This window comes from Tyto alba, unplaced genomic scaffold (genome assembly GCF_018691265.1).
Source record: "Tyto alba isolate M040663 unplaced genomic scaffold, T.alba_DEE_v4.0 Super-Scaffold_39, whole genome shotgun sequence".
Taxonomy (NCBI): Eukaryota; Metazoa; Chordata; class Aves; order Strigiformes; family Tytonidae; genus Tyto; species Tyto alba.
In genome coordinates, this window is record NW_024881314.1 from 3,167,391 (window position 1) to 3,194,106 (window position 26,716).

The following is a 26,716-nucleotide window of genomic DNA, read 5'->3' on the forward strand; positions in this document are numbered from 1 at the left end:
CACGACAACAGCCTGGTCTCAGGGCACCCCAGTTTTAAACTGGAGGAGTGCTTTGGGGACAGATTCTCCCCTCTCCGTGGAAACAAGCCGCGTGTGGGGGCTTTGCCAGCTCCTGCCTCCCCCTCCCCAGCACCACCTGCTCTGTGCAAACACCCTCCGGTGTGTAAGGACCGTGCCCAGTGTGACTGCCAAGCTCGGCTCACACGGGCACCCAGCACCCTCCAGAATGACCCCCTACCTCCTCCCGGCCCGGCCCCCTCCTGCCAGGCCCCGCCCCCTGCCCCGCCCCCGAGCGGGCCCCCACTAGCGCCCCGAGGCGGCGGTTTCTAGTTACGTTCCTATAAATGAGCGTGGAGCGGCGGATGCTGATTGGCTGCGGCGCGCAGCGTTGGCGCCGCCCCCGGCGAGGAGGAGGCGGTGGCGGGTGGCCGCAGCCAGGTGTGCCTGGCTGGGGCCGCTGCTCCGCTCCGCTCCGCTCCGTCAGCCCGGCACCATGACCGTCACACGGCTCGACCAGGGGCAGCGCCACCGGCCGCGAATGGCCTTCCTGAAAAAGGTGAGGGCACCGCCTTGGGCATCAGTACCGGTCGGCACGGCGATGCGGCGCCTAGGGCGGCGCTGACCCGTGCTTCGGGCGGGGAGACCCGCGTTCATAGCATCCTGCCCAGCCACGGCTCCCCGGGGCCCCTCTGGGGGTGTGGGTTCTGAGGGGTGACAGCCCGATCCCCGGGGGTTTGGGGCCATGACCTGTTGCACAGCCCCCTGGATCCCACCTGGCTCCGGGGTTCAGACTGTGGGGCAACGTGTGCTGAAGTAATGGAGGAAATAAAACTGTAATTTTGTTTGTTTTTGTAGCTTAGCTTCAGCTGAATTATTGAGCTGATACATATTCTCTCTTTCCCACCTTTTCCCCCCCAAACCCTCAAAACTGTAATTTCCCAGTGGAAAACCCATCCTCTGTGGTGCCAGGCCCCTCAGTTCAGCTCCAGGCCACAGTCAATCCAGTGTGTGCCCTCCTAGTGCTTCCAGCTGATGCCCGTTTTCAGATAATGTATCATGGCCAACTGTCTGCTCTCTGCCTCTTGCCACTTTTTCAGAAACAAGCGTATTTGTGACCAGAAACAGTTGAAAGTGTGGGAAGATGTATGCCTACGCTCTTGGATGTGATGCGTAATTTTGTAGAGCATTCAGTGTTGTTTTTTTTTTTTTTTTTTTTTTTTCTGTAGCATTCATTCAAAAGTGTAGCCAGTTTTAGTATAACTGGTATTTGAATATCAGTGTTAAGCTAGCTTTTCTCACACCCACCTCTCCTGCCTGTGGCTTATCCTGTTGCATGGAATTAACTGAATTTCCAGTGACAAGTACAGCCAGCCAGTTGCTGTTCAAGTCACAGTTAGCTCTCCTGCAACGCCCATGACTTAAGAAGGATTCTAGGGGAAAAGGGGGGGAAATTTGGGGCTATTAAGTGCTAGGGTATGAGCCTGGGAATACAAACAGCATACTTTTTATGCTAGAGGAAGTAAAAAAGGTATTTTCTTTGGTGCTGTGTCTTTCAAGGTAAATCTGGCTGGGGAGCACTGCCAAAGGAACTACACTGGTCCAAATTCTACACTGAGTAATACTCCATGGAGTTGCATGCGGGGGTGCAGAGGAGAAGCTGTGTGCTTTGTGAAAACAACCTCCAGCAGCTGCGCTTTAACCGCTCTGTAGGAGCGTAGCAGTCTTTGCAAAGTGCTCCAACTTCCTCAGGTGGGAAGATCTGTTAAAATACAGCAAACCGCTGTTACGGTGCATGTGCCACTCACACAGTGAGCAGTGAGAGGGTTTGAGTAGTTCTAGTGCTTTGCAAGTCGAAGACTTGATAGCACTAGGAAGGGAAGCTCCCACATAAAGGCTTTGGCTCTCATCTCTGCTTTCCTTCCTCCTTTGTTTTTTCCAGGCTTTGGGGAAGTTGTGTGTGGAGCCTCGGCTGTTACACAGCAGTGTGGTCTATATGCAGGCAGCCATGTCCTCAGAGCTGCCCTGAAATCCTGAGCACCTTTACTGGTTGCCTGTGGTGGGAGCTGAGGATGCTCAGCATGCATCCAGTGAGCACCTTGCAGGCTTAGAGCTGTGAGGGGCTAAAATCCTACAAAGAAGCTTTCTTAATTGCTTAAGTCTGTGCTCAAGCTTTGCCACCAGCTGGCACATAGGCTGTAACAGTGGGTTTGCTCTAGCTGCCTGGAGGGATTCCTGCCATACTGTCAGGCTGCTGGCCCTGTTGTGCCTTTGCAGCTGCGATGCATCTCCATGCGCTGGTTCTGCTGCAGGCAGCAATCCTGCCATCGGACAGGGGGAGAGGAAAGGGGGCTGCTTCAGGGGCGGTGGGCAGTGCTGTGTACTTGCTGTGAGGCTGCTCTGCATGACTTGGGCTGGATGTAGATCTTGGTCTTCATGGGGAAATCAGCCCCCTCCAAGGCCCTAAAACATCTGCTAGTCCATGAAATATTCATGATTAACGCTTAGGTTGATTTATTCGATTTTTTTTTTTTTTTTTTTTGTCTCCTCCTAAACTGTCTTGGTAGGAAGAATATTGGCACAAAAGTCTGTTGGGACAGGGAGGAAGCCTCTGAAGTGCATTTTGGCTGTATGTGCTTGGCCAGATGCTGAGAGAGCTTGAACCAGCCCAGGCTCTTGGTGCCTCTGCCTGTCCCAGCAGCCAGGGTCTGGCCTCTGTTGGCATCAGCTGGCAAAGCAAGAGGCAGCGCTGGGCAGGGTTGTGCCTCTTCAGCGGCTGCTGGGCTGTGTATTTTTCCTTGCTGTGCTACATGAGCTGCATCGTGACTCATACCTCGTGGGTAGGGCTGATGGATGCCGCTCGCCTATTTCCTCTGCCTCCTCCTTCCTCTGGTCCCCGATGGCTCTTCCCGAGGCAGTGCTGCAACTGGGGAGGGACCAGTCTGGGGTCTGCAGAGTGACTGGGGGCTCCTCCAGCCTGGCTTCAATTCCCCAGGCGCAGACTCAACTCATCTGCCTGGACATTTCTCAAGGTGTGTGGGCATCTGAATTGTGTTTTTGTTGGAAGGAGCTATCCATCAGACTTCTGCTCTTTGTTTCAGTGAGGCCCTGGATGTGGCTGAAGCTGAACCTTAGGTCGAGCTCAGCCTCATCCCATCCTCCCTTTCCCTGTCCTGGGCAGGGAGATGCTGGTGCTACACGTTCCTGTGGAGCATTGCACCGAATGTGACATGTTCTGAGCAGCCCTGGTGAGAGGCAGTGTGCTCAGCCAGGCAGGCCTGTGCTTCGGTTTGGTTTTGTTGCCATGTAGGTTTAAGGAGGAGGTTTGGCCAGAGTGATGGCAGTACAGTGAGGGAAGAGGGAGCACGTGGAAAGAGCCAGCTACAGCCCTGCCTTCACCACTCACAGATTTACCTCCTTTGGGAGTGGGATCACTGTACACTGGGTGGGAACCAGCCTCCTCCTCTCAAGCTTTAATTAAGAAAAAGCAGAAACTTGAAGGTGATAAACAGTTGATTTTTTTTTTTTTTTTCATTTTTTTTTTCCCAATTATCCATGAATGTGCAAAGCAGGATTGTTCGTTGCAGAACTAGAAAACAATTGGATTATCCTTCTGAGGCCAGAGTTGTGATGAAGAACTGTATTGCTACCTTGGATATCCAAAGCAGGAAAGGATGATCTTTGCAAGCAGTACCAGGCAGTGAGGAGGGCTAGAACTGGGCAAATACTCATGATGGGGAAAGCAGCAGATGTTTAATTATAGCACCAGGAGTGGGCACTTGGCTGTGAGCTGGAGCCTGCTGGGAAAATTTGTCTTTCTTACATTAAAGCAAAGAGGTCTCTGTCTGGGTTGATGCTGAGATGGGCTGAAGTCTTCACCTTGGAAATGTTTTACTGTTGCATGTCAGAGTCTCAGCACCTGGAGCCTGACACTTCTCCAGCAGAGATGCCCTGGCCCTGGGGAGCTGGTGGGTGCCCAGAGGGTAGAGCTCAGAGAAACAAGGATGGGAAATGCACCTGGGGTAATTCACCCAAGCAATCCATCAGCGGCCACCTGCCCCCCACAGCTCCCTCCTGTGGGAGAGCATCCGTGCTGGATCCATCCTCCTTCTCCAGAACCATGGGCACCCCATCAATCGCTGATCATTTGCAGAGATGACCCTCCCCAGGGCTTCCCACATGTTTCTGAGATGCAGTGATGCTTTTTCTTATCATTTGTGAGTTCAGGTTTAGCTTTGCACTCGGTGAACCCAGTGACTTCTTGCAAGCAGATGGGGGGCAGACAGTTTTCCTCTTGTCTCCTCTGTGGCTTTTGGGGTGAGGTCACCTACATGTAGAGATTCCAGCTGATCTGAAGGGAGACCTCAGTGGGGCTCTTGCTTTGCGGTGGCTCTGTGCTTGAGGTGAGCTCACCCCAGAGCCTGGCTCCTTTAGCAGTCCTCCTGCTGATATTTACCTCTGCGTGCATCTCCACCCATCAACCAGAATCAGGAAGTGGCTTCTGGCTCTACAAAATTGAAACCAGACAGCACTTCCCTGGCTGAAAGCATGATAAAATGTGCTAGAGCCCGTAGCAAAGCAAGCGTTGCCACTGTATTTTAACCAGCCCTCCTGGCCTCTTGCTGACAGGCTGGTGCTGGTAACAACTCCTAATCACCAGCAACCTGTAATCAGCAGTGTTCCCTTAGGAGAAGAGGAAGAGACAGGCTGAGTTTCCATCAGCAAAGTAGATGGTTTGTAGCCTGAACAGCAGGCACCCCCCAACAGCAGCTCCCTGTCTCATCTCACTTGTTTCTTTTTAATATATATTATTTCTCCAATGACAAGAGGGAGCCCAGCGGGGTGTGAACGTGACGAGTCTGGAGCTCTTTGCTAATTGAAGAAAGGGAACATGCTGTGCGGGGAGGCTCCATGGGTTTCTGAGCCAAGTCCTCTCTCTTGGCTGGTAAAGACCCGTCTCTCGAGTCCTGTGGGGAGTGAAAGGCAGCCCGCTGCCGGGGCAGGGTGTGCTGTACCACTTGTAGGGGACTAATCCTGCTTGAGCCTGGTGGGACCTGCCTGGTGGTCACTGTGATATGGGGGGGATGAGCAGTGCTGTGCCTGTCTCCAGTATCTCTGAGGGCTGAAGAAGTGCTGTCTACGGAGTGGACATGAAGTGATGGACAGAGTGACTTCCCCAAGACACCCCTGTTTGCTTAGAGGGAACTGAATCTGAGTTTCCTGACATAGCGTCCTGCCTGCTGGACCATCCTGCCTCACCTCAACTCGCACAGCTACATGGGCATCTCCCCACACCCAACCCTGAATTGTTGAGGCCAAAATTGGGGATTCAGTTAAAAAGTCTAAAAATAAGTCTTCATATTCCATCACTTTGGGTCTGATATTGCTATTTTAAAATATTATCTGTAAGTATTTATACAAATATTTGTGTGAAACTTTACCAGGCTTTTATATTCTAGTATTAATTTGACATTGGCTTTAAAAACAGTTGAAAATCCATTTTTGCTGTCAAGCCCAGAGTGCATCCTGTCACTACAGGCTTAAATCCTCAATGTGCTTGGCAAGGCTTAGGACCAAAGTCACTGTGGTGCCTGTGAAAACAATACCCTTCATTATTCGTGAGTGTCATCAAGTCACACTTGTTAAATCCTCTAATCCCAGTTAAAAAGCTACAGCCTCGCCAAAAATGAATGTGCAGAGAGACCAAATTGGTCCTGTTGGACCAGTTTTGATTTAATATCTCTGGAAGCAGAAGGGAAAAAAAAGAGCATCTTCCACAAAGCCAATGCTCTTAGATAAATCTAAAACAAGGTGATGAGGAATGTGCCCCAACTCCACCCATCCGAGTGGAGGATCCCAAGTGCAAGCAGGAGGCTCTGGTGCTTTTGAGATGGTGATACTAGGAAGTCAAATATAAGAGGAGGATAATACCTTTGAAAAACTTAATCTTTTAGAAAAATAGGAGATAATTGGGAACCAGAAATAAAAGAAGTCTGGCCCCGAGCGTGAGACTCACCCTCCATAACAGGATCTGTTAAAAACAAGTCATCAGCATCCCTCAGGAATCAGTCTGGAGATGCTGCCAGATAGGAGGGTGAGTTGCTCTGCTGGTGTGTCTCTGCCCATCCCTGGAGGGACTGAGCTTTGCTGCCCACAGACTGGGCCAAGACCCCGGGTGGGTGGGTGCAGCAGTCCACAGGAATGGCCCCAGAGTCCCTTGTACACCTCCCTCCTATGAGCCGGGCTCTGTGCTTGCAGTCTGCTTTCCCACATGTAAATTCCGGTCCCCGCTGTAATCGGTCCTTGGCCAGCTTTTCAAAGCCTTGGCTTGGGTGGTGGCTGTGCTTTCTCAAGGGACAGGCCGTTCTCTTCTCCCTCAGGTTTCAGCTTCTTGCTCAGCCCTGGAGCAAAGCGATGTGCTTTTCCTGTTGCTCTTCTAAAGTCCTATCTGGTTATTATCTACAGACCAGAAACAGAACCTTTGCTGTTTGGTCTCCGGCCAAAATATTGCTTATTTTCTTGGTGCAATATCTACAAGTCTGTGCACAGCTGGGTATTTGTGCAATAGAAGCACAGATTTTATTTCCTACTCTTTTTTCTTTCTTAATGTCCTAGCAAATAAGCCACTAAGCCAGAGAAGAACACTTATGGGTAGAAGAGATTTTTAAAAAAAAGTACTTTTTTTTTTTTTTTTTTTTAGTTCAGCTCCCATGGAGTGGTTACATCCTGTCCCTTGTCTGCTAACCCTGGCTGTGTGTGTGCTTTCTGCAGGAGGGAGTGACACTGTGAGTCAGTGTGAGAGCAGACATGGTTTGGAGGTGGCATCTCTAGTAGCAAGGGGAGGTTCGGAGGGGGCTGTGGCTGTTGCATCCGTTCCCGTGGCACGCCGCTGCACAGCCTGGCAGTCTGGGATGCTGCGCAGGGCTGCGGTGGTCCCGGGGCTCCCTCCTGCCCACTCCTGTCACACATCCCATCCCTGCCTTGCTTTGCAGATCGAAGCGCTTATGATGGAGATGCAGAATCCAGACACGGGCATCAAGACGCAGACACAGAGGGTGATGGTCACGAACATCCCACATGCTGTGGCAGGTAAGAGCTTCACTGGGGGAAGGGACCGGGCCAAGGTAGTTCATCAGAGAAAAGCTGTGCGTGGACTCCATGGCCACCCCAGAGTTACCACTGCCTGGCTGCATAATGGATCCCGTATTCCCAATAAATATTTGCTGTATATCCTTTGAGACATATCTGTTCCTTTTATCTCATTCTCACTTGTGTATCATTTCACGTCTAGCTGTTTGAATCAGAGACACAAAGATTGATTATCACACGCTTTTAGCTGTCTCATGTGAGATTAACTCAAGTGACCTTGCTTTCTCTTAGCATAGAGGTGAGTAGTTGCTTCAGCCTCCAGACCTGTGATATTCCCAGTGAGGCTGGATCGCAAATAAAGATAAATATTAAAATCCGATTAAAATAGGCAGCCTGGAGTCAGACTGAAAGATGGTACTTCAGAAATGAACAATAAACAATTAGTCTCGCTTTTAATGTTTTCTGCTAATAATAATTTTTCTTCAGTATGCAGGAAAAGAACAAAATATTCAACCCACTTCTCTGCCTCTAAATGACAGCTTTTCCTCCTTCAAGCAGGCTGAAGAAGAAACAGACGGGGAGCTGCGCTGTGCTGTGTCACGTATGGCATTCCAGACAGCTCTTACTGCAGTCTCCTTTGTGCCTGCAAGCTTCTTTCACAGGGCACTCTCAGTACCTCTGCTTCCCTGTTCTCCAAGCCTCCACAAAAGCTCTTGGGAGGAATCCTCCACTATAAATATTCACACATACTGTACCAAAGTTTCCTCTTCCTGCTTTGGTCTTTCTGCAGCACTTTGAAATTCAGAACAAAAACTCCCACTGAAACCAGTGAGCTTGCTCCAGGCAACTCAGGAGGCAGCTTAGCCAAATAGATTAATTTTTCCCCACTGCATTTGCAAAGCCCAGTAGACCCTGTGTGTTGTTTGCCCCAATATTTTTTTTTCTTTTTTTTTAAATGAGGAAGCAGAGGCACTGAGATGAAGTCACTTTCTCATGGGTACAGTCAGTCAGTGAAAGGGTAAGGAGAACTTGGACAACATCTGAAGCTTGTTCTCAGCAACACCCTCCATGCATTACAGCACAAACCATAACCTGGCTTACATTGCTATTATGCAGCTGAATTTGGTGGAGTGCTTTGCATCTGCAAAGGAGCTGGCCTTGCCTCCCTTAGCTGGTAGTGAACAGCTAAGGCAGCGCTGCAGAAAAGATTCCCCTGTACTGAAGATGACGTGCCACCTAGATTAAGTGCAGGGGGAACAAGTACTTCTCTCAATGTCTGACCAATGTAAAATACCACTTCCTAAAAGTCCCTGGCTAGATGATGTGGAGGGAAGATGCCCATTGACGCTCATCCTCTTTGCGTGCTGTCTGCTTTACTCTGGTTCCTTAACCAGAATTGCTATAAGTTCCCTCTTGCCCAAGTCCTAAACTCTAGTCAACTTCTGATAGGAAAGTGAGTTCTAGTCTCCTTGTGTGGCAGTCATCACTCCCTAAACTATGGTATTTTTAGTGCTGTGCAAGTTGTGGATATACTGACTGGCTTCTGAGTGTTGCGAAAGAGACTGATTCATGTTTAGTAAGGGAATGGTGAAGACATTAGAGCAGTGGACACATCTGAAGAGAGTTTGGCTCTTCACATGCAGGAAGCTAACTAGTTAAATTCAGTGTCGGTAAAATGGCTTGCAACAGAAAAGACAAATAAACCTCCATCTTAAATGCACACCTTTGGGGGAAAATGCTTACAGAGAGAGCTGTCTAGAAGTGAGTGATGAGATAATCCCTTAATTTCATCTATTTCAGGAAGCAGGCGGTAGGATAAAAGCTCTGAGCCCCTATTAGAAAGTTAAGTCATCACTGCAATGTCAAGAAAGGTCAACACCTCAGTCTGCAATCCTAGGGGATGTTTGGAGGAAAAGACCAATAATTGATCAGGGAGTGAGTGCATTTTTGCCCTGCTTAAATAGAAGGAGGTTCATGAAATTTGCCCCCAGAACATAAAACTAAAACTGATGGAAGTTTATACTGACTATGGGTATGACTTGAAACGCTCCAATAAAAGAACTGGGAGAGATGAAGTGTTTATGACTTCAGAAGCCTTGTTTCCCTTTGATATGTCCTGTTATCACTGCCATCTGGGTCTGAGACTCAAACTTCCCTTCTGCACTGAGAGTTGTGTCTCTTAAAGGACTCGAGAGGACCAGTCACTGGTCTCTTACTAAAACCGAAACAGGACTGTGCTCTGTGAGCCTGGAGATCAGTGGATCCTTCAAGATAAGATGGTGCAAAACAAGGGGCACTTCACCTTCCCTGGGCATAGAAGCTGTTGGTGTTGCCTAAGTCCTTTCTAAGCCATTGATGAGGGTTTAAGTGTGGCTCAAGCCACGTGTGCTTCTGCACCCTCACGCTGTGACATCCTGAGGTCACTGCCTGCCCAGGGCTCCCTTCCCCAGGGACTGATGTCAGCTTGCTCAGGAGAGAGTCTGAACGACAGCATGGCCAGTGAGAGACCAGCAGTGCATTTCATCTCTGCTTCTCTTGTGTGGTGCATTGGAAAGCACGTTTGCAAGAAGGGGACTGGGCCCTCGGTGGGATATGGAGCACAGTGAGGGGTGAAGACTGGAGAGGTCTCATTTTCACCCACAGGTTTTGGTACACACTTATTTCAAGCACCTGACATTTTCTTTACTTTACAGGTAATGTTATATTGCAGTGGATTCTCCAACGCTTGCAGATCACTGAGGAAGGTGGGTAGAAATGTAAAAGTTGAGGCTTTTTCAGCTTCAAGTTGTAAAACTTTGTCTTCATAGACAAAACCTCTCAGATGAATTCTTCTCTCCTGAGTAGCCGCTCACTTTTAAATTCCAGTGCAGTATTTCTGTGCAATCAAAACATCCACTTTCTCCATTTTCAGAGGCACTCCACCTGGGGGACCTGTTTGTCAAATATGGATACATCTATCCTCTTCAGGAGCCAAAGAACCTCACCCTTAAGACAGACAGCAGCCTGTACAGGTTTCAAGTGAGTTGCATCTTCTGTAAAGCCATCGAGAGGGAGTTCAGCACTAGTTTTAAAAACAGGCAGCTGGGACAGTTCCCCGGGAGCTGTAATCATGAGGCCATGCTGTGTAGCCGTGCTAGTCATTCAGGGTGCAGGAGGAAGGCGTTCACAGAGAAGCCTCAGGCCAGTTCCCCCAGTTCCATGTGTCAGTTTACAGTTTACAGGGAAGCTGTGATACTTCCTTCAACTAAATTAGTGTACTTGTTCAGCTTCAAAGTAGCTGTGCTTTCTTCCAGATATGTGTTCCCTTCCAGGTCTTAAAGTAGCAAATGGTATCCGGTTGAAAGTAGAATGATCTGGGGAGACTGAATAATGAATGTAGAAAAAACACAGTAATATTGGGATGTTATCAAGGTTCTTGGACTGTTTCCACTACAACCGTAAATGAGGGTACCTTCGTTGGTACTTTGAATGAGGAGTGTGGTTCCCACATGGTGCCAAATCAGGCTCCAGCATCTCAGTCCGAATGCTTAGGCAGCAGTGAGAGGTTGGCCAGCTTAACGGATTGCGGAGCAGGAGTGGATTTGACATTGGCAGTCTGCTGACCTCAGTTCTGCTGCCGTAGCTGGCCTGCACCACCGTGCGAGCTGACATGCAGGGAAGGAGCTGAAGCTCTGAGTATAGCAGAGAACTTTCCTCTCCCTCCGATGTGGGTGGTGCTGCACGCCTCTTGGCATGAGTTCAAGGCCACTGTGCACTAACGAAAGGCTTGTTTTTCTGCAGACCCCGTATTTCTGGCCCGCACAGAGCTGGCCCGCTGATGACACAGACTATGGTAAGTGATAGCACTGTACGTGGTTAGGAGGTGCGCTGCAGGCCCCTCTGTTTGTGCACACACCATGTTTGCTGTTCATCTTTTTGTGCTGTGCATCCACGTGTGCTGACCAGCCCTTGAAATTTCTTTCACACTGTTTTGTGAATAATTCTCAGTAGTGCTGAATTGAGGGAACCCTCTGGATGTGACCACTTTGCAGTGGCTTCGATGAGAGAAAATGCTTAAGCTTCTCTTATGTTCCACCAACAGTCATCAGGCTGGAACACATCTGAAATACTCCGCTGGGTAGGAAAGACTTCAAACACAAGGTTAGATTTCTCTGAGTAGTTAAGTGTATTCCTGGATCTGAGCCCAAGACTGTCTTCCTGTAGATATGGATCAAGCCCTGCGTTCAGAGATGGTTCTTTCTTTATATAATGCACAGTGGCTTCCAATATCTCGTGATGGCTCTTTCCATATCAAACTTTTGTTGCCTTTATAATACCTTTTATTATAGGCTTGGTCATGAAACTTGGGCTGATCAGCTTATTTGCTTCTGTGGACTGTGCAGTTCACAGACTGATTTGTTTATACCAAGATTCTCTTCTGTGGCTTATCTACGTTATGCTGTAGATCTTCTGGGGAAATAAAAAAAGTCCATTTTAGATTGGAATGTTTTTAATAGAACTTGGAGCAAAACATTGGCCTGTGTTCGGAACACTTGGAGGTCAAACTCTGAAGAACCTCAACATCTTAAAGATTTGGCCCAGTATCCTTTGGCCCGTGAAGCCCTGGCTGAGTTCCCAAAGGAGAAGCGGCTGCTGGCAGACGTCACACTCACCCATTCTGCGTGGCTGCTCCCAGCCTGGGCACTGGCTCATGAAGCATCAGTGACAAAGTGAAAGCACCAAGTTCTTTTTTTCTTCAGTGAGCTTTTGTAAGCTTGGATCTCATGCCTGGGAAGATATTGTAATAGACAGATTCCTGTGTTGGTCATGTGGGTAAATTTTTAATTAATCTTGGATTTGTTGGTCTAAGTATAACTGACTGCTTATTTGCTTCTCCTTCCACAGCAATTTACCTAGCAAAGAAGAACATTAAGAGGAAAGGGATTTTAGAAGAATATGAAAAGGTAAGGAGATGTTGTACTTATTCCACTGCAAGCCCCTTGTTTGCTATAGCTTTATCCTTCTGTTGCTAATGAATGGAGTGTGGCAAAAAAATCACCTCTTCAGTTGCATGAGGTGTCAAAAAGCCAAACGTCTGGAAGGGAAAAGGTGGCCAGTACAGGAAAATACTCTGAAGTCAGTAGTAATTTTAGCAGGGATAATTGCTCTCCTCGCGGTGGTATTTTTGAACTGTTGCAATTCATGTAATTACGTTCAGAACAATCCAGATTTCTTGGCTCGGTTGCCAACCTGGACTAGTTGAGAGTCAAGAAAACCCTAGCATGGGAGCGCCTTGTCCAGAATTTTCACACTAACTGCTTTTTTATTTTTATTCCAGGAACATTACAACATGCTCAATCAAAAAATAAACTACAAGTGGGATTTTGTTATTATGCAGGCCAAAGAGCAGTATAAGTGAGTTGATTTGTGTTCCCTTATTTGCTGCATCATCGGGGAGGGTATGAAGAGGCAGAGCTTCACTGTTTCAGTACACAGTTAAATTACAGTTTAAAAACATAAACTGCAGCTTTAAAATAACTTGCATGTGCCCCTCTACATTGTGAAACTGCCTTTCCTATCAACTTGGGGTTCCTCCGTTTAACAAGGAAACTGTTTGCTTCACACTTTGCAAGTGAAGGACTTTAGGCGTTTTCAAATGACTGGACGCCCGCTTGCAAAGCCTCCCCCTCGCCCGCTGCACCTGCGTTCCTCTCCCCGCCTTGCATTTGTCCACCAAAGATGCAGAATCAGTGTGGTTTGTGAGAGCACAGGCGGGGGTGGGTGCCTTTCCTGCTGACACATGTGCAAGCTTCTTTGCAAATGGTTTTTGCACATGCATAAGTGTGCAAGGGGGAGATTGAGATTTTGCACCTGATGGGACTCCCTGAAGAAGCCCGGGTCTGATGCTGGAGTGTGCAAGGCCTTATTAGAGACAGCTTCTTTTAGCTTTGGGTTGTCCGTGAACATTTGTGGATACGGACACTAGGCTTAGGACCTCTTACTGGTCTGGTTCAGTTATTGTTTGCACATGTCTCACAGCTGAACTGAATGGCCTGAATCAAGAAGCAGTTAGTGTTCCCAGCAGGGACTTGTGGAGAAAACTCTGAAGTGCATACTTAGGCACTCAGCCAAAATGGCTTGATTTTAGGAGCTGAATCCTTCAAATTCCCAGGAAAATTAGTGAACGTGAGATGGGATTACTCTTTTGGAGATAGGATCTTTCCTACTTCTGTGGATTCCTTTTAGCTTTTTTACCTCCCAGCATGGCAGGCACTGCCTCTGCTGTTCAGCAGCGTTTCTGTCTGCACTGGGATGGTAGCCAAGTCGTCAGAATACAGCTCATCAGATAACTGTCTCATTAAACACGAGACTGTTGTTCTTGTAAATTGAGGTCAGACTTGGGCTAGGAGATGCCAAATGCAGTTTTAAAGTTAGATACTGAGACTGTGTCTGAACTAGTAGATTAAACACGTCTGAGGCTGTTTGATGATGCTGCTGGGGCAGACTGGTGCAGAATAGCTCGCATCCATCCTGTTAACCACAGCAGGGTGGCCACATGCAAACAGTCTTTTGGGAATGCTCCCTTGCCCATGCTAAGTCCCAAATTGTGCCGAGGACTTGTCTGGGAAAGAATTAGCTCGTCCAAGCCCAAACCATGCAAGTGCCTCTTCTGTTTAATAGTAGAGGTGATTTGGGGTTTAGTGCCTGGGAACACTGCTTGGTACCATTTGCAAATAATTTCTATGAGGAATGCCTTCTTTTACTGCAAGACAGGGATGAGATGTGTCCGGGATGTATCTCTGTGTGGCAGTTCTCAGATACTGCCCGGGGACATCGGAGACAGATAAATATGAGGCAGCAGGACTGACTGCAAGTGGCGGGTTGTTAGCATAAAACTACCAAACGACTGTCCATCTAATCAAAAGAAGATATGTCTGCCCCAAGCTGAGCTCAGGAAGACGATGATTTCTCAAAAGCTAGAGTCATGTGTGGCCATGTGAACAGCATGATCTGCAGTCCAGAATTAAGCTGAGGTCAGGAGGCTGCATCAGAGCATGGCACCGTCAGGCTGGGTCCCATGGGGCAGGGGGAGGCTGGAGGTGTGCCCGCCTTTCTCATCCCGCTGGTTTTAGGAGAGCAAATTTCATGAGTTCCCCTGGTAGAGTCAAATCCTGTTATTGGCTTTGCAGGGCAGGGAAGGAGCGGAAGAAGGCGGATAGGTACGCCCTGGACTGCCAGGAGAGAGCCTACTGGCTTGTGAACCGAACTCCTGTAAGTAGAGGATGTCGGTGTGTGGCTTTAGTGCCTCGGTGGTGCCCTCCCTGCAGCCGCCGGGGACAAACTCCCGCACACAAAAGGCACGGCCGTGGGACGTGGCCTCTGGGCCCTGCACCCTGCCGCTTCTCGTCAGGGAAGGGGTCAGCCAAGGCCAGCCACCTTTCTCCTTGGTTGCTTTCAAAAGTGCAAGGGAGGGAGGTCTGGCTGCAGCACCCATGCTCAGAGGGGAGCATTCCCAGACTTGGGGGGCAGAGGTCCCCTGGGGCACTGGCAGTGGAGCCCTTTGGGGCTCGGGGGTCTCATGCGTTTGTGTAAACGACAGACTTCAAAACAAATGAGTTACAAAGCTATTGCTGTTTCTTGCTCATAACAGCCCGGCATGCTAGATGTCCTAGAGTACGGATTAGACCGCGTAACGGATCCTAATGAAAATAAGGTAAACCAGGTGAGACGGGCTTTTTTTCACATCTACTGAATTCGTCTGGGAGGACCCGGACAATGTCCCTGGGATTGTCGTTTTTTGGGCACCCCAGGCTGAGCGAGTCAGCTCAGCTGTGACAGCCAAACAGGCCAGAGGTTGAAGCTGCCTCATTGTCCAGGGGGGTGGGGCCCTCAAAATAGGCTTTGGCAGCTTATTTTGGCTTGAACATACTTTGTCAGCTTTCTTGCCACACCAGTTAGGGTGAGTGCTTAGCTACAGGACTTGTTTTCTTTGCTGGTGAAACTGTGTTAAGGAATCCTCTATTTCCAGATGCTCATTACTGCCTTTTTATTAGTGCTGAAGGAACTGTGTGGAGATGTGGGGTGTAAAGAATCAGAGGAAAGATCCAGGTTTAAAATAAAATGACATAATACCTCCAAAAGTGTAAGGTGTGGCAAGAAGATAAAGTTGGTGTGGTGGTTAGCAAACACAGAATGTTGCCTGAAAATGCACATTGTATAGCTAGACCATAAACAAATGGAATTAATGAACTGAGACTGGGAGGCTATGACTGGGTGGGACTGGTTCAGAGTCCACAATAAGACAAATTCAGTCAGTGGGTGAGGAGCTGGAGCTGCTCTTCTCTTTCTCCATCAGTCCTTTTAAGTGATCCTGTATTTGTGCACTTGACAGTGTTCATTTGGAAGTAAAGTCAAAGCGTCTCTCAGCAATTACATGCAAATGTTACTGCGATCACACTCACTGTATTCCCACAACTCCTCACTTCTGTAACAGCCTTTAAACATCTCAACAGCCAGAGGCAGGATAATTGCTTTGGCCAACTGTGTTCTGTTGCTATAGAGACTGAAAATGAGCAAAATGTAAGGCTGGGGTGTATTTTATTTTTTCTTGCTGTAAGTAGCAGCTGCTGAAAGGCGCTTTTTTTAATTTTTATTTTTTTTATGAGAGAAAAGGAGTGGTGGAAAGGGAGAGGGATGGAAAAGAGGAGTAAGCCAACTTCTCGCCCACGTTTTTACAGCTGACATGGAAGGAGATTTTAGGTTTGCAAACGGTCTGAAATCCTGTAGCCATCTGCCAGCTGCTTGGTAGCACAGAGGGAGTGGACTGAGGGATCTCTGCTCAGTTCCCACCCTGGGCATAAGAGAGATGGTTGGTTCCCTCCATCAGTGGAGGCTCTGGGGAGGGCCTGAGCCAGAGGACACCGGCTTTGGGGTAACTTCACCACCCTTCTCCTTTAAGCCGGTTTCTGAGCTGTGCCTCCTCTCTGGGGGCTGAGCTGAAGAGGGAAGGTTCTTCTTGCTCTTCTTTTTCCTTTTGAAAAAGCGACTGACAATACACGAGCCAGCCAAAAGCCCAGATAGAGCCACATTTGGACTAGCAGCTTTTTTTTAATTATTATTTCTGTGGGCTGCTCTTACAAACACCTGTGGTTCAGCAGCCTTTGGTGAGTGGAAAGGATGGCCCAAGCTCTCTTGGTAAATGCTGAGCTGGACTGTGCTTTGTTGGCCGTATCTTACCCCTGCTGAAGGCAGTATGGAATTTTATTGATGTTTTCTGTGGGCCCACCCTCTGGCTCTGTCATAGGTGAAGTGATGAGAGCAGAAAAGGAGGGCATGAATCCAGTGCCCATTTATTTGGTTTATGTCTCTGTTCCCACTCAATCTAGCTTCGCTTTGTTGGCCAATTAGTTATCTTTTTATCTTGACAGCAGAGCAAGAAAATAATCCTAGTGATAATTAATTTCTGACATCAGAATGACTTCTTTGAAGCTGATACTGGCATAAACGTCTCTCTCTCACTTGCCCCAGACCCTTTGGTGAGCTGCTCCCTCCCTAATTGATAGAGTTCTCTGGGGATAAATAGGTGCTCAGCCAAACATCACACTCCTTGGAAAGGGACTTTTATTACTGACCCATGGTCATCCCTCTCAGTTATAATGAATTAGGAGTTGTAGTTGGGTGGGAGGAGTAAGGCAGAAGTAGCCATCCATTGAACAGCTAATTAAGGGCTGCTTTAGCCTTTCGTTACCCAGGTCTCAGGCTCCTGATGGTGCCTCACTGCTTAGAGAGTTACCAGGCAACTGCCAGAGCCCGCTGACTCACCGGCAGGTACAGGCTCAGCTCTTGCCTTCTTCTGTAACCCGAGTCTTTCTGAAAGGTGCTTTAGCTCAGCCAGAAATCACCATGCTAGGTTCAGGGGCTACTGAATTAAATGCCCTGGGTCACTATGCAGCAAGTCAGTCACAGATCATCGTAGTCATTTCTGGCCACTCTTTTCTTAAGTCTCTGTCAGTTTGGCTACATGATAAACATATAACTTGTGCTGCATCCATCACATCTTTTGAAACAGAGTCAGAAGCAAATAATTAACATAGGGGAAAACTGGCAATTTGAATTAAACCAGGCATATGGACTGACAGATCTGATTTCCAGATGTTGGGCTGGAAGCACCAGCACAGTGAAGATGCACGTTGAGATGCTTCTATGCTAGACTCAGAATTTGCCTCTGATGTGCTGGGCTCCCAGCTGGCTGCGTGTAGGGAAAGGCTCACATCTGCACCCTAGAAGAGGTGTTCGTGTGTGCAGAAGCAGAGCTGTGTGTGCCCGAGTGCTCTTTGCCATTGCTGTCAGAGAGGCCGTGCCCACAGGTTTTTGCTCGGGCTGGAGGAAGGTGAGCTCTGGAGCTCAAAGCTGTGCTGGCACTGCCCCGTGCTCGGCGGCTGGTGCTCTGTGCAGGATCCCCACGGTCATCCTCACACAGACAGGGAGCATTCAGGGCACAGTGCAGGCATGATTTGTAGTGTCCTGGCCCAAAATGAGCTCTGGATAACAGTGGCTTTGCTTGTTCTTCACTCCACGCTCCATCTGGGCACAGACACAGAAGCGGTTGGCCAGCTGTTTATGGCTTCTGTGAACACTGAATGGTGGCCAGACAGGCGAAAACATAATGACCGTTATCTCCACAGTGTGGTCAGAAGACCCACACTGGGAGCAGAGGAGGTCCATGCGAATGGCTGGCTGGAAATTAGCAGATGTCCCAGGTCTTGTAGGAGCTCGTGGCTTCAGCCATGTGGATCGGCTCTTGAGCAGGTCCCGGCTGGCTCCCAGCTGAGTTTTGCCGCCGCTGCCTGCGTACACGGGGAGCACTCAGCTGGTGGCAGCAAGGTGTGATGAGGCTGTGCAGGGTGTACCAAGTGCTGCTGTGTGTCCTGGAGAGGAGATATTTAACAGCACACAGCACTGGCCTGAGACAGACCGAGGTCTTTCACTAATTGCCATTTTGGTTTGAAGCCTGCAGGGCTGGGAAGCTTATCCGCAGTAATTGTGATAAGTCACTCATTGAGGGCATTGCAAAATTAATCTCATTATAAGAAATGACTCTTTTGTTCCAAATATTTCCTTCCAAGTGCGGGAGGGTGGGTGGGTGGTACAGGGCACTTTGGCATTACTGCTGTCAGTAGCAGGGGGTAGGGATGGATAGGATGGTGGGGACAACTGGCAGTGCTCAGTAGGACACAGAGAGTATTCAAGGTCCCTTGTACCAGCAGCAAAGCTGGAAAGTGGTCATGGGAGCACTGTGGGAGAAAGGGAAATTAAATGATATGCAGCTCTGGGGTGAAATAGCTGAGGTCCTTCCCAGTTACTGTGGGTTTGAGAACTGGAAAGGGCTGAGCACAGCCAGCACCTGCAGTCCTCAATAGAGTGTTCAGTGCTGGGCTCCTCTTTGATTCCGCCCCAGTTCAGTGTGTGCCACTACTCAGTGGTGCTCAGCCCTTCTCATGCCATACCCCTCTCTTCCGTGTGAGCCTTGGCAAATCCCCTCCCTACCCTGAGCACCCCACCAAAGCCCTTATGGTTTTCCCAGGATCAGCTGTCCAGAGGGATGACCTACGCGCTCAGGCTGTGGCAGGAGGGGGAGCCTTCGTGTATGATGTACTTAGGAAAAAAAAAAACAAACTTTCCTTGTTTGCAGACATGGCATTAGCTTTGATTTTCAGTCACACACATATAATTTTTCTGTTGTGATGGCATTTTAATTCATGCCTTTCTTGCTCTATATAACATTTAACTTACTGTGTTCTTTTTCTCTTTCCCACCAGCTGTTTGTCTCGTGTGTGTGTGGTGTGCTGCCCGCCTCTAAGACCCCTGTAGAAGATAACACAACTTTACTACCACGAGCTGCCTTTAAGCCACTATGGCAGCATCCACTTCTCCTTGCCACACTGCACCAGACCTGTCCAAGGCACCCACTTGACAAAACAGAGGAAGAAATGAGCAGCCTTTTAAAACCATCTGATAATTTTAACATGTTGATTTTCCTAAAGTAAATGCCCTAGCCATACTTCAGTTCCATCAAATGGAACAGTTCAGCTGGCACTTGTAAATCTGATGGGGCCTGCTTTGTATCTCAGGTTCCCCAAGGAGATAGTGATCTCCTATTGTGCAGGAAATAGCTGGCCTGAAACAGAAACAGAGTTCTGTAAAGAGGACACTTCTAGGACAGTAAATGCAGTGAACTTCTCTGCACAAGAAGGCAATTATTTTTTTTTTTTTCTTCCATTTCTACAGTCTGTTTGAAATGATGACACTGTAGAAATGGGGGAAAGAAATGGTATCTATATGGAAGCTGGCCTGGGATCAGGGGTGCCGCTAAGAGCAGAGAAGCATGAAAAGCTGTTCCTTAGTCCATGTGTCCTCCTGTCGTTTACAAGATGTCCCAGGAGCCTTTCACTCAGCAAGGAAGACTGTACAGCACTGTGACCAGTGGTCCTGTAATCCAAGAGCTGTTTCTCCCCCTTGATGTGTCAGCCCTTACCCCCCCCTCGCACACAGTTCTGTGTGTGGGGCCAGCAGAGTATTGCTGCTGGTGCAGCTACTGTTTACTTTCCTGTTTGTCCCTGCTGAGATTATGTACACTGCAGTCGTTCAGAAGTGGTCATGATATTTTCAGCAGACGAAGCTTCCTCCCCTTGCAATGCCACAGGGAGGATTTCTGGTAGTACTACGCTGGCCAGGCTGGGTTTGTGTTAGGATCAGATGGGTTGGCTTCATGGTAGTGCTGTACAGATTGTCTGATCTGCTGCATATGTGTCTCCGCCTGCTGAAATGGTGAGTGTGCCCTCTCAAAACAAACCAAGCTTCAGCAAAATATGCATATTTTTCTTCCATATAGAGAAACAGTTTCTCTCTCCTGAGCAGGACTAGTGATGATGGTTAAAATGCAAAACCAGAATTGCACCGGTGTCGCCACGATGGTCCCCTCACAAAGCAGGCCTGGGAGTGCATCTTGCCTTCCCCAAAATAGGGGCAGCTCAGGGTGCAGGTTCTTCTGGGAGGAGCAGGCTGCCTGTGGCAGTCAGTACCAGATGCTTCATCCCTTGTTCTTCACAAACTGCACTTCTCCAGGGCACTCTGCAGACCCTTGTCTACCACAGGGTTAGTTCGATAGGATAATTCTGGGCTGCAGCTTAGCAGCGTGACTTTTGTTGGATAAAATGAGAGGTGCAGAACTGAAACCCTGTATAAGCCTGTAAAGGCTTGCTGGGGTCATCCCTGACTTGGCCTGTCTGTCCTCCTCCCTCCTTAAGTTTATTTCACACAAAGTAACAGTGCTTCAAAGGAAGCTGTGTGAATAAACACCCTGCAGTTAATTTCTTGCCTTCAATTGCTTGCTCATTTGTGGATGACATGTAACATAGTCTGTGTTATTCAAATCACAACGTAAGCACCCTTTTCGCTGCAGATACCGCTTCTGAGGCTTTTAATTGTGGTGTTTATATTTTGCAATGTGTTGGTTCCTGTCTCCTTTAGCTAATATTGAATGATCTAATCTGTGTCTCGTAAACGAATCTATTTTAGCTCCATTAGAATAAGCCCTTAATTGAAGGCATACAGGCAGCCTGTGATGGAAGAAGCAATGCTAAACAGTAAATACAGCTAATGGAATGATTTACGGTGTGTGGATGCTCTTAGCTTTGATGATACCCTGATTAGCTGAGCTGCTGTGTTTGATTTTAATTGTAATGAGAATTAATTGGAGAGTGCTGCACAGCGGCGGCCCTGCAACGGTGTTTTCATGTCTCAAAAAAGGTGAGTGAAAGCACCCACCCCAATTTAATGGGTTTTTGTTTCTTTATTTTACAGAAAAAAACTATGGCTTCTTATAGGAGAGAGGTAGGTGATCCTTCCCTCATTCTAGGTGTTCATCCTGTATGTATTGCTTACATTAGTGTTGCCTGGGGGCTCAAAGTCCCCTTTGTGGGGGATGAGCAGTTTTAAAAACGCCTGGGTTTGGCTGGCAGAGGCTCTGCCCCATGGAGCTTTTGGTCAGTGTGCTTTCAGGACATTTCCTGCCTCTGCACCTCCCACTGCAGGCAGCCAGCACCTCTCCCAGAGCTGGTAAGGCTCAAGCAAGGACAGACACCAGGGCTAAAACCCGGTAGATCAAAATTAGTGGTGGGGAAATCATAGGAGATACATCCAGTGGCGCCAGGGTAGAGACAGCCAAGAATCAATGATAATTACATGCTAAATCATCCAGAGCATTTGTAGGTGCCTAGAATGGTGGCTATTAGACAATTTTTACATAGCATGGGGAGTGATTTTAAATTATGTACACGTTGCACAGTGCTCTTCTGACATTTGCAATAATCTCAGTGAAAACAGCCATTTTACTAAGACAGTTTAGGAATTCTCTGACTCCTTGGACATCCAATAATTATGGAAGAAGCAGTCCCAGTTGTAGTTAGCCTCACTACCTGACAGAGGGCATGTTTGAGGTTCAGATAGAGACAGCCTTGTCTACACATCTTCACGCTCCTAACCATGGACATGTCTGATCCCTCTCAGATCATGTACTATCAGCAGGCCATCATGAAGACCAGAGTGAAATCTTCTGTCTCTCTCGAAGGGTAAGTCCTGATTTCCTTCTGTCCACACATTAATTAGTCTTCAGCGCTTATCTCCTAATGAGATGATGAAGCTGTCTGTTCTGGAAGCTGGTGAGTCAGTCAGGGGAATTGATGTGGGGGCCACACGCAGTGTTTGTGCTGTCTGGGCTCTGTGTTGCCTGAGCCAGGAGGCACAAGGCAGTGGAGGGATCAGAGTCCCTGACACGATGAAGAGGGTTCCTTGGAGCTAAGGAGGGCTTTGCTTTCAATGTCTGCGGAGCAGTGCCAGCCTCTCAGTTCAGATTCCCTCAGAAATCAAGAGATGTTCAGACTGGTCAGGGCTGGGTCGCAGCACTTGGGACCCAGCATAGCTCTGGAAAAGCAGCGGCGTGGAGACTGCTGTGCAAGGGTGCAGCAGTGTGTCCATCCTGTACCTGTTCCTGTGCAGGACGAGTAACCAGCGGAGACAGACAGACCCTCCTGTCCGTGGTCCCCAGCCTGCTGGGCTGGCTCCAGCCCCAGTGGTGGTTCTCACTCATATGGTGATGCTCACCAGAAGGCAGCAGAGCTGGGGAAGTCTCTGGTTATTCTGTATTATGAAGGAACACATACCTCTCCATGAACGTCCAAGCAATTAATTAGCAATTCCACTTCTCAGTGGGAGTGTTTCCTGATCAGATTCTTAATGAGGCCAATTAAGTGCAAAGCCCCCAGTCCTAGCATTAGCCATTAGTGTGTTTGCCACAGGCGTTTCTTACCTGGAATCTTATGTGCTGGCCAGCTGCCTAGAGGTGCAGTCCGTTCCACCAGTCTGTTTTACATAGTCATTGCCACCCAGAGATCCATATCGAATCTAAGATAAACAAGGTGCTCAGGCCTGCTCCCTGGGAAAAGACAGTCATGGATGAATGAAATAGGAGGAAGAGTCTGGGAAGCAGTGCTGACTTCTGAGAACCATAACTTGCAAGGCACCAGCAGTTCTGCTCACTTCATCTGTCACTGACTCCCAGGTCACTTAAAACTCCCCTGCCTCAATTTTCTGAACTGTGAGTTGGAGTTGGGGACACCTGGATACCTTCCAGGAATTTTGTGTTGCTTAACTGTTTGGCAATGGAGCTTTTCACTAATTAGTTCTAGTAGTCTGATGGAATAATGCCTATCACCTAGATCAAAAAATCCTCAGGAAATTTGGATCTCCATCTCAACTGCAGAATTGGGTCCAAATCAAATTATTATTGATGAGGGTATGAGCAGCAACTAGTTAGTGTGCATGCATCAGAGCATTGCATTGATTTAGGAGGAGCTGCAAAGCGCTAATCATTAAAAGGACAGAGCAATGTTACCTGAATTGACAGGCTAAGATTTGTAGCTTGATTAAAATATATAGATTGGAGTGAATTATGCAGGTGCTGGAATGCCTTGGCATTTCCAGTGAGAAGATAGGATCGAGCACTTCTGTGCCAAAGCTGTGGTATGGTTTGTGCAGTAGCATTGTACAATTGCAGGACCTATGCCAAGGTGCCTGTTAGCAACGGGCCTTTGGACACTGCACTCCCAGCTTTGAGCACATGAAAGCAGTTTGGCCTGGAAGGAATTTTAAATGCAGAAACCAGATGATTTTTTCAAGAATGAAAAAGGGAGGAGAAAGCTAAAATTCCAGGGCATTAGTGAAATCGGTTGTAATTACAAGTCTGGCCAACTTAGAAGGTAGAAGTGTTTGTCTCTATTCTAGCAGGAACCAGACATTTTTGCTTTGTGCCAAGCCCTCAGTCGTTTGCAGAGGAATGAGCCGTGTGGTAGGTGAGCGGAGGAAAGGAGAAGCCACGATGTGCCCTCAGCACTCCCTCACCTCTCCCGGAGCTCCCTGGGCTCTCCCACACCCCATGGGCAGGCCGTGGAGAACCCATGCTGCTTTCCTCTTCTCTGGTGCTTTCCTCTCTGTAATGTGTGGCACAGGACGGTGCAGGATCAGGCCTTGGCCAGTTGGCTGGGGAAGGAGACAGAAGCCATTTGGGGGCTTAGTCCCACTTCCTTGAAATGAAGAAGCAAAAGGAGGTGATGGAAGAGAGTCTTGTATCTCCCAGCACTCAAGCTGGCAAAATCACTGCTTTGAAAGACAACCAGGAGATTACCGTTTAGGAAATGGAAAAGATTAACTGAGCTAATAAATCAATTTTTTTAGTAAAGCAGGGGCCACATTCCAGATCCCCATGCTGGTAGGGCTGCACCTCTGAAGATATCTATAGTCTATGCAACCATTTATTTGATTGTAATGGGGATGGCTACAGTTCTGCCTGCAAATTAATATTTTTATTTTGTTGGGTTTACTTGCAGGCTTGTGAAGTACTCAGAGCAGTTCCTCTCCAATGATCCTATCCTGTCTGGATGTCTCCCCAGCAACCCCTGGATAACAGATGACCCTGAGTTCTGGGATCTCAATGCAAAACTGTATGTATTTATAGTTTCTTACCAGCTTGTGGTTTACACAGACCTTTATGCTGATAGAAATCAGAAAAGGGCACCATTGATTTTGTCATGATATCTGATCTCTGATCATGAGCAGGGACGCCTTCCCTTTTTGCAGCTTGGTCATGCTAAAGAAACTGTCTCTTGGGAATACTCCATGCTGAACTTCCAGCATAATCTTCAAGTGGACCCTTCCTTAACATTATGGAAATTCCTAAACTGATGATGGGAGTGTGCACTCAGCCCCTCCTGAATGGGCCTAATCCTTCCCTTGATGAGTGAAGTCCACTTTTACTAGCACAGGAATGGAATATGACCAGTTATGCTCAGATATAGCACTTGGTTTAGCGTTAACCTGGCTAAATTAGGTGCTGTCAACAGCATAGCAATTCAGGGTTCAACTACTGACCCTTGTTCTTAGCACACACTGCAGGCTGCTTTCTTAGGAGAGAGTTTGGGTTGAAGGCACAAACTGGTAGTCCGTTTCTTCTCTGAGATTTCCCTTGGTTTTCCATTCAGATAGTATTTGCTAATTGTACAGCAGCATCTCTGTCTGGGCTTGAAGTGTACAACATATTACTGGTTCTTATTTGAGACCAGCAATGCTGTTAGAGTGATAATATCCCATTAGATAGCCCCAAAGGTTCCCTTTGCATAATGCCTTTGTAAGAAGCAAAGCTTTGGGCAACAACCAGTGCCTCTTGCAGAATGGGACTGAGTCAAGCCTCCAGCAAAGCTGGGCCATCATTGTGAGAGCAGTATAAATCCGAGATAAATCCTCATCCCACTGTGTACCAAGTTGTTTAATTACGGCTTACTTAGTGTGTTGACTTTAGGAGCTCATTACAGCATTCTGGAAAACGGAGAGTGCTGAGAAGTCTCTTGGCATTCCAGCAAAGGGCATTTTGGTTTTAATTAATCTGCCAATTAGATGGGCCGCGTCAAACTGGCCGTGCTGTTTGTTTTCATCCTGTGCAGAGTGGAAGTCCCCACCAGAATGCGTGTAGAGAGATGGGCCTTCAATTTCAATGAGCTGATCCGGGACCCGAAAGGTCGGCAGAACTTCCAGCTCTTCCTGCGGAAGGAGTTCAGCGGTGGGTCTGCGGTGTCTCTCTTTGTCCCTGCCTAGGTCAGGCAGCAGGATGCTGCCCGCCTGAGCCAGAGCAGCGATGGCAGCCCATGCCTTTGCAGCAGGTGCTGTGGGCTGAGACGATGACAAAGTCACAAAATAAAGGTGGTGGAAGTGACTCTAGAGGCAACGGCTGTGCAGCCAGTGTGTGCAATACCATCTAGTGGCACAGGACACAAAACACAGCCCAGGGCACTCCCTGTGCGGGGGGATCGCTCCCGGGCAAGCTGGAATGGGCTGAATTCACAGGCTCTTACAGGTGTCAGTGAGCAGAGAGCAGGGGAAAGCTGTTTTTCTCCTTTGGTCTCCAAGGAATTTTCAAGGGGACTGTAAGAATTGGAGAGACTGAATTGGGGCCAAGACGTATTGAGTCAAACAAATTCAGTTTAGGAGTTAATAAATGCAATTGTGTTTTCCTCAGTCTTGCTCTCTGCTGACTGCATCTTTTTTATGCAGGAGAGAATCTGAGTTTCTGGGAAGCCTGTGAAGATCTCAAGTATGGAGACCAATCCAAGGTCAAAGAAAAAGCAGAAGAAATTTATGAGTGAGTGTGATAATTTTACCTTCTTAAACTCTTTGTAGATGAGTCCCATCACCTTCTTCCACACATTGTCATTCTCAAAATTATTTTTTCCTGAGACTTTTCTTTGTAAGCTGTCATCCAATGTGGCTGTCCTATGTCCCCATGTAGGAAAGGAGCTTCTGAAGATGAAAGCATAAGTATTGTTTTGTTATATAGTTATTTTTCCTCTCTGTTCTCCACTATTACATTTTGGTTTTAACATGTAATTTAAATAGTGGTGTGGAATAGCAAAGATCTTGAGGCTGCTACAAGGAGAGTGGAGAGACCCTTTTGACTTCCAAGAAGCTAAAATTTGGTTTATAATGCATGTTATCAGTGCGAGAGGAAGTGACTGAATGTCATACTGTTGAAGAGGAGATTGACTGGCCAAGATCAGAACAGCAAATTGTAGTGGGGAGCTGAAGAGACTTTCCCTTTCATGCGCAGACAGAGGAATCTCCAGGAATTCTCCAGTTGTTAATGGCACTGTTGATTCCTCCTCCTTGCAGACTCTTTCTGGCTCCAGGAGCAAGGCGCTGGATTAACATTGACGGCACAACAATGGGCATCACGGTCAAAGGCCTCAAGCACCCCCATCGTTACGTTTTAGATGCTGCCCAGACCCACATTTACATGCTGATGAAAAAGGTTTGTTACTTGTTTTCAAAGTCTTTGGAGGATTCCAGTTCTTTGGGCCTTTCCATGCCTTTGTTTCCTATCAGCTGTCACTTTTGAATGGCCTCTGTCTGAAAATCCCTCAAATTTGCTCACTTAAGCAAGCACGGGGTTCAGGCCTTTGTGTTTTGCTGCTTCTTCTCCCCTCAAAGGCATCTTGTCCCCAGGGTGGAGGAGGTCAGTTGTCTGCTGGAAGTCCTGCTTTCTAAT

The 26,716-nt window shown here is 47.9% G+C and overlaps 1 protein-coding gene across 3 annotated transcripts in view; it reads left to right on the top strand.

Moving 5' to 3' along the window:
- Nucleotides 1-416: 416 nt before the first annotated feature.
- Nucleotides 417-26,716, top strand: part of RGS9 (regulator of G protein signaling 9) — a 30,766-nt gene continuing 4,466 nt past the window's right edge. Inside the window, exons 1-15 of one of the 3 annotated variants that reach the window (XR_004408514.2) lie at nucleotides 417-556; nucleotides 6,990-7,086; nucleotides 9,780-9,830; nucleotides 9,998-10,104; nucleotides 10,867-10,918; nucleotides 11,971-12,029; nucleotides 12,404-12,480; nucleotides 14,256-14,337; nucleotides 14,717-14,779; nucleotides 20,929-20,958; nucleotides 21,634-21,695; nucleotides 24,009-24,122; nucleotides 25,119-25,234; nucleotides 25,726-25,813; nucleotides 26,341-26,479. Coding sequence is in view for 2 of the 3 variants with exons in the window: in XM_033002299.2 (XP_032858190.2) it covers nucleotides 494-556; nucleotides 6,990-7,086; nucleotides 9,780-9,830; nucleotides 9,998-10,104; nucleotides 10,867-10,918; nucleotides 11,971-12,029; nucleotides 12,404-12,480; nucleotides 14,256-14,337; nucleotides 14,717-14,779; nucleotides 20,929-20,958; nucleotides 21,634-21,695; nucleotides 24,009-24,122; nucleotides 25,119-25,234; nucleotides 25,726-25,813; nucleotides 26,341-26,479 (1,200 nt within the window). In the remaining variant the exon portion in view is untranslated. The remainder of the gene's footprint in view (nucleotides 557-6,989; nucleotides 7,087-9,779; nucleotides 9,831-9,997; nucleotides 10,105-10,866; nucleotides 10,919-11,970; nucleotides 12,030-12,403; nucleotides 12,481-14,255; nucleotides 14,338-14,716; nucleotides 14,780-20,928; nucleotides 20,959-21,633; nucleotides 21,696-24,008; nucleotides 24,123-25,118; nucleotides 25,235-25,725; nucleotides 25,814-26,340; nucleotides 26,480-26,716) is intronic. The other 2 variants (XM_033002299.2, XM_033002298.2) reach the window with 2 other exon arrangements.